At 46.8% G+C, this 7,500-nt stretch overlaps 1 protein-coding gene across 1 annotated transcript in view; it reads right to left on the bottom strand.

Annotated features, from left to right (window-relative positions):
• LOC125048206 (coagulation factor XII-like) overlaps positions 1 to 3,726 on the bottom strand; it is a 4,060-nt gene extending 334 nt beyond the window's left edge. Inside the window, exons 1-5 of the mRNA XM_047646776.1 lie at positions 3,614 to 3,726; positions 2,955 to 3,089; positions 2,720 to 2,746; positions 651 to 670; positions 1 to 410 (exon numbers count right to left, since the gene is read on the bottom strand). The exon at positions 1 to 410 is cut by the window's left edge and continues 334 nt beyond it. Of these exons, the coding sequence (XP_047502732.1) occupies positions 1 to 410; positions 651 to 670; positions 2,720 to 2,746; positions 2,955 to 3,089; positions 3,614 to 3,726 (705 nt within the window). The remainder of the gene's footprint in view (positions 411 to 650; positions 671 to 2,719; positions 2,747 to 2,954; positions 3,090 to 3,613) is intronic.
• Positions 3,727 to 7,500: the final 3,774 nt, after the last annotated feature.

Genomic DNA, 7,500 nt, shown 5'->3' with positions numbered 1-7,500 from the left:
CAGGCACACGGGTCGGACCTCCGGGTGCGACGTCAGGTCCAGGGCCTCCTCCAGACGCAAGAGGGCGATGTCCTTGTTGAAGTAGCCTTCCGTAAAGCCTTCGTGGACGATGTAGCTCTCCAGCGCCAGCATCCGCGTGACTCCTTCGAGGTCGTCCTCCTCAGAATCCACACCGTGCTCGGCGACTCTCGCCCGAAACAGCGTCGCGGGCTTGGGCTTGTTCCTCCACGAGAACAAACAGTGCGCGGCCGTGACGACGTAGCGGAGGTTAATGATGCTCCCGCCGCAGAAGGGCTCCTCCAGGTACGGAGAGTCGAAGAGGGCGACGAGCCAGGGATACCTGAAGGCTGGGGACACCTCCGTCCCTCCGACAATGCGGACGTCTTTGCTCACTCCGCAGGGACACTTGTCTGGGGAAGAAGCCGGACTGCAGAGGAAATCTATCTATCTTTCTATCTATATACATAAATATATATATATATATATATATATATATATATATATACATACACACATATATTTATATATGTTTACACAAGCACACACACACAATGTGTGTATATAGATATAAGAAGTATATATACACACATATATATGCAGAGAGAGTGAGAGAGAGAGAGCGAGTGATTCTATTAAGACTTGTTACTTACGACTATGCCCACTGAGAAACCTGTCAATGTGACTTTGTTAACATTTTCCTTACTGCTAATTGGTACCCCCCCCCCCCTATATATATGTGTATGTGTGTGTGTGTGTGTGTAATGAGCCCGAATGATGGGCCCTACAAGAGTATGGTAGGTGGCGAGCTTAGGGTGTTGCTCCTTGGCTCCCCGTAGGGAGTCTGCCTGTCTTCTCCAACAGTGGTCTAAAGATCGAAGTCACGTATTTAGCATGTAACAACCGGTGATTAACAAGGTAGTGTTACAGCAATGCATAGCTCCTGCGGAAGGGGTAGACAAAACAGCATTGGAATGTGGTAAAAACAGATGAACATTCAGTTAGAGCAATGATCATGAATAAATGCATAAGTACAAGTATGTGTGAAGATACGGACGGGACAAACATGTAAGGTTATATAAAATATGTAGAATATAGTAATATGATATAGATATAGCTGGGTTACAGCGTGTGTATGTATATGTGTACATATATGTGTGTATGTGCGTGTATACATACATACATATATATATATATATATATATATATATATATATATATATATATATACACATATGTATGTGTGTGTGTGTGTGTGTGTGCATGTTTATATATATATATATATATATATATATATATATATATAACTATATATATATACATATATATATATATATATATACATATATATAACTATATATATATACATACATATATATATGTATATATATATGTGTGTGTGTGTGTGTGTGTGTGTGTGTATATGTATTTGTGTGTGTGTGTGTGTGTCTGCGTAAATGTATACACACAAAGACACACACATGCACATATATATATATGTGTGTGTGTAAAGTAAGTAAACAACAAAGTAAAGAGGTGAATAATGGGGGGGGGGGGGAGAAAAACGTATTTTTTTAATAAGAATTATTACTATTTATATACATATTGAACGAAGAACAAGAAAGATTTTTGTTGATTTTATTATGTTGATTTCGTTATATTTGAACAAGAACGAGAACAAGTAAGATCTTTTTATGGGTAATATTTTTGTTGTTTTGTGATTTATTTTTATTTTAATGGTTGAACTAATGAACTAGAACGAAACTTTTTGTTTTGTGTTTTTGTTTTATTTATTTATACTTTTTTTGTTGATTTTATTTTCTGTACTTTTGTATTGTGTTTTCTTTAGATGTAACAAAAAACAAAGAAGGAGAAAAGTACTAAGAGAGGAAAGAATAGAAGGTGATGATGAGATGATGTGGTGATATGTGTGGCATAATACAAGGGAATATTGAGTATTGTAGAATATAGCAACCAGATCAAGTGTACAAGTTTCATCTGTGGGGGATTGAATGCAGTGACAACTGGGTCTGACTTTCCAAAGAGGGAGGGGACAAAAGGAGAGAACAGATGAAATAATGCATACAAAAGTCGTGATAAAAAGGTGATACAAAACAAAACAGTAAAATCAGGGAAACGAAAATAATGGTGCACAGAGAAACAAACGAAAAGCAAAGTAACAAAGTAACTGTAAACATATGACTGTTGGGCAGAAAATTGAGGCTGGTTAATAGGTTATGGAGAACAGATGGTTGTAAGGAACATAAAAGAACAGCGGAACATAACAATAGAGCATAACAGTAGTCTTTTTAGTATATATATATATATTCTTTCCCCTTTTTTCCGTAGAATATCTCCATCCAGCTCGTCCTCTGACTCGCGTGTCTGCCTTATGCAATTGCACGAGAGCACTTCCATAATCACAGGCAATCGAGTCAGAGCCCGTAGCAAGTTTGTAAGATGTTCAGTCCTTCAAATCTCTCCGCTTATAGTTCGTCAGCGCTGATCCCACGACCACTAGGCGGGCCGAGGCGGGCAAAGTGACAAGCCGTGGTAAAATACAATTGAGATTTGCGAAGATCTAGCTTCGCCCGGGCCTTCCATATATGGCCCGGCCTGTGTCAGCTTTTTATGGCTGTCTCATTTTGTTCTCGGACACTCGGTGCTTACCGTGGCGGTGGGATTGTCAGCAGGCGCTCCTGCCGCCATGGTGTAAGCATACCGCATAATCTCTTTACTAGCACGGCGCCTGTTGTCGGCGGTCCCTGTCTCAGGAATTGTGTGCCCACAGATTTGTAAGTAGTATACCAGGGTGGCGCTCGGCTCGTCACAATCTATGCAGCTCCTCTCTTCACGGTCTATTGTCTCTATGCACAGTGGTAACCTAGTCTGATTTTGTGAAGAATGACTTCGGTACCTCTGTTGATTACTTCAGAATGTCAGTGGCGTCTGAGTACCAGCTGGTCGAGGGGGAGCGGCCGCAGTCCATTTCTCCTTTAGGATTTTTCGGCTTGGTTGCATGATCACTAGCCGTCACTCTGCCAGTGACGGCTAGTCTGTCGGCAAGCTCATTCCCTCTGATGCCAGTGTGGCTGGGGGCCCATTAATGATTATTCTTTTACCCTGAGCAAGAATTATCTGCGCTATGGTAGACACAGTGGTCAGGAGGTAGATGTTGTCTTTGGGTGAGCTGTGCTGAGGACAGTCAATGGCTGCCCTGGAGTCTGTATGTATGACCACGTGTCCTTCCCTTAGGGACGCGTGGGCTCGGGCTCCCATGATTGCAACTACTTCTGCCTGTAGCGAGGAGGCGTTGTCTGTTACCCTTATGGATTTTGTGGCATTCCTTGCTGCAAAGCCGGCGCCTGCAGTGTGGCTCAAGGGATCGACTGATCCATCCATGAAGTATGTTCTACTACCCGGAGGAGTGATGGCTACAATGACCCTCTCGGCTTCTGCCTTGAGACTAGACGTGGGGTACTGATTCTTTCTCATTGACAGGCTCATAACAGAGAATTCTATCAAGGTTTGTGCCCACGGCGGGGCTTCGATAAAGTCAGGGTTGGGGGAGTCAATGCCCTTGGCAAGTAGCTGTTCTTATTGATAGCGTATCAACCCCCTGGTTGTGTGAGACAGCCAGGAGTTGTTTGTAAAGAGCTCGTGGTCTTGACTAGGGGGAGAAGGTTTGCCTCCATCTTGAGGCACCCAGAATGACCCTGGCAGATTCATTTTGAAATGTCTCCAATTTGTCTATATATGTTTCTTTGTGGTAATCAGAGCGACAGAGTCATAGTCCGCAATTGGCCGTACAGCAAGTACATAAAATGCTCTTAGTACTTTGTGTCTGGCTCCTATGTTTCTCCCAGTCATTGCTCTCATGACAGACAGTCTTGCTTTGATTTGGTCAACCAGGTACTGGACCTCCTTCAGGAAGGAGAGGGTCAAGTCAATCTTTAACCCAAGGTATTGGAAGTCCTATAAACATTCCAAGTTCATTCCCTGGATTTTCAGACTTGTGCCTTGAACATTGTGTCTTAGAGCTAAGGCTTTTGATTTAGCTGCAGAGATCTTTAGTCCTGTCCTACAGCACTCCTCAGATACAAGGTCCTGACAACGCTGGGCTTTATTTAGACAGTATGGTCCAGTGGAGGTGATTGCAATATTTTCTGCATAGTAGATGATCTTGCACCCCACTGGGAGGTGTATGTTAAAGATATAGGACATAAGGGTGTTGAATAGGGCTGGACTGAGAACCCCACATCGTGGCATTACACTTTCTAGTGGCATGTGCTGTGATAGGTGACCTTGGAATCTGACTCTCGCTGTTCTGTTCATGAAATAGTCACCTATCCAAGCCAAGAGCTTTCCTCTGATTCCCTTCTGGATCCTGGTTTCCTGAATGGCAAGGGGACTTGCTTATTCAAAAGCCTTCTCCAGGTGAAGGAATACTACCACAGGTGTGCCAGTGCTGATTGTGCTTATGCTGTGTGCTGTGCTCATGCCCCTTGTGTACCCATGGAGGTGTTCATGTGTTGTCTTGCTCTCAGGTCGGCTGGCAGATTGTTGCTGCTTGTTCTCGCAGAGAACTCGTGCACCAGTCTGTTTGCCTCTGATTGAGGGTCATGATGTGTGCAACTCAGGGCTGAGCGGCTGGTAGCCTTGCCTGACCCGTTGCCATCTGTAAGGGTGGTTTGGTGGCCGAAGGACCCACACCATTCCAGCCACTTTTCCTACCTAACTCTGTTTCCATGGCATCCCTGACAACCTCCTTTAGGAGGACTAGCTTGTCAGGGGTTCCTTGCCTTTGGAATTGTTTTTCGGCATATGTTTACTCGGTGGTAGACCTCCTTAACCTCGTCATTGAAGGACCAAGCGTCTTTGTGACTCCTGAACCCAGGCTGAGCTTTAGATATAGTCTGTGAGACTGCTTGATTTATGGCATTGATAAGTCTGGCTTCAAGCACTTCCACATTTTCACTCTGTGAGGGTTCATTGCATCTTAGACAGTAGGCCAATGCGTTCTGAAAAGCCTGCCAATTGGCCTTGTCTGTTTACCATTTTGGAGTTAGGTTATGGCATATGCGGGGTAAAAGTTGGGGGCATAGCTGACAGGGAGGCCCCGCACCATCTGTGGTATGCTCAACCTTGGCATGGCGGCACTCGCTTGGCGTGAGCGAGCTCGCGTGTCGGCGAGTCGGCCAGCGCGCCGTCACGCCCTGGCTGCAGAGCGCACTCGGCTAACGGGGGAGGTTGAGTACGGAAAAGGCAGCCTGCCAGGCGCCATCGGAGGCGCCACCGTGCACGGACTTCTCGCCCATGGCAACAGTGGTGCCTTCGGCTAACCACGAGACTGCTAGGTTGAAATACGAGTGAGATCACAGATCAGAGACTATCTCTCTTGCCCGCGTCGATCAGAGATTTCTCCCTGTCGGCGGCAGGACTTCCAGGGAGAGGTGCAAAAAGGGGGATAGGGCTTTCTTAATAGGGGTTATTTTATTTAGGAGTTTAAAAGATTTTTTTTTGAAGAAAACAACCACCATAAAACATTATCTAAAAACCAGGGGTAACAAACAAGAATGATAAAAGATAAAGTAACATAACAACGTAATAAGATTAAAGTGAACAGCTTGAAAAAAAGAGAGGTAGCAAAATTTCGCTGCTCGACATCCGCGCTCGCGCGACACACACCCCGAGCCGTGGGGAGCGCGGGTGCCGAGCTACGAGCAAAAAGCGCTGAAGGTAACTTAACTTAAATCCTCCGGGTCAGTTAAGTCATACATTCCAGACACAGGATCCACCTTGGAAGGACACCCCTCTCTTCTCTCCCTGCGGTGAATTAGCCTTAAGCTAATTAGGATAATTCTCTGCACACCTTCTGGTGAACCTGGACCCCATCTTCGGGCGCGTGCTCGGACATGGGCAGACCTTTATTTCCTGCAGGGGAGGGTGTGTCTGGGGGAACTTGGCATGCCTGCCTTACGGTGTGCAGAGAGTTGTCATTCTATTTGCTAGGGACTGGTATGGCAGACCATCTGATGACTGCCACTCTAGTTTTTCGTTTAGCAATGAATAGGCAGGTAGGACCCTTCCCTTTGTCAGACCCTCAGCCTTGGCCGGGCCATATTTAGAAGGCCCGGGCGAAGCTAGAACTTCGCAAACCAAACCACCACACACCCTCAGCCTGGTTCTGTCTAAATAGCTGATGATAGACAGAACACCGCCTTCCCCTGGAACCGCCTCAAAAGTTCTCTCCCTCACTGAGGTGAAACAGCCTTTGGGTGGCTGTCTCAGAGGAAAGAGGGATTCACTTTGAAAAGGCATAGGTCCTCTCCTCCCTCACTGAGATGAAACAACCTTTGGGTGGTTGTTTCAGAGGGATGAAAGGAACCTCCTGGAAAGAGTGCAAGAGCTCCCTCCCTCACTGAGGTGAAGCAACCTTTGGGTGGCTGTTTCAGAGGGATGAGCAAAAGGGTTCCATACAATGTCCTGTAGGTAGAAGGGCATCCCCTCAGGTCTCTCCCCAGGGGTTTACACCTACCCACGTGTTTGCTGTGTGTGGCAGCCTTGTGCGCTGTGGAGACGGGAATCCTGGAGGTTGAGCGATGCCGTGAATGAGTACGTCCTGCGGCTAGCAACACGCCTCTTTGGTCCTCTATTCCAGCAAGACAGGCGACCTGATCCTGGCCCGGTCAGGCCAACCGGCTGGTCTCCTTCGGGAGGCTAAGGTCAAGCAGTCATGCTGCCATGGGCACTCATAATGGTCCGTGAGCGCCGTTACAATAGCTATTGGCTGCGTAATTCCTCTCATCACCCTTGTAGCTGTTAGATACTTGCTCTAACATTCAGCTTCCCCTTGTTGGGCTCCGTGATGGGTGGGGGCGTGAGAGGATGAAGCACTATCCTACTATATGGAAAAATCTAACCAAAACCCCCCACAGACAGATCTAAATGTTAACGAACCATGCAAGGCCCAGGCAACGGCAGCCAGAACCGTGGTCGCGGACGAGTCCGAGCCGCGTTCCCCTCGAGGTCCGGGAGGGACTCCTGAGAGAGGGAGACGTGGAATTCTTGGGAATCGGCGGACCAATTCCTGATGCTTCCTTGTCCCCCGAGGTTCCCCCTGATGGTGAGAATGGGGTCTGCGACCCCAGGGGGAGCAGGTAGCGAGGTAGCCCCCGCTTCTACCTCAGGGAGGTCGATTTGGCGGTTATCCTCGCTATCGTAGTCCCCGAGAATGGTGTCGTCATGGTGAAGACGAGGGTGTGCGGTTTGCACCGGGAGCAGTGGGTCTTTTTCGTCTTTCTTTTGGTGCGTGTTTAGTGGTGATGGTAGTTTGCGTTTGTTTTTCGTAGTATTTTCTTGTAAACTTATTCTTAGTTTGTGTTGTGGTTGTAGAGGGCTGTGGTGTGGTGGTCGCCGCTCTAGCCTCGGTGTTTGTGAGTGATATTCAGGTATGTAAAGGTTTTCGTCTTCAAAGATTTCCCTGGGATCACAACGTTGGGG

Source organism: Penaeus chinensis, chromosome 43 (genome assembly GCF_019202785.1).
Source record: "Penaeus chinensis breed Huanghai No. 1 chromosome 43, ASM1920278v2, whole genome shotgun sequence".
Lineage (NCBI taxonomy): Eukaryota > Metazoa > Arthropoda > Malacostraca > Decapoda > Penaeidae > Penaeus > Penaeus chinensis.
The sequence above is the reverse complement of the archived record's forward strand: the minus strand, read 5'-3'. Positions and strand labels throughout refer to the sequence as shown.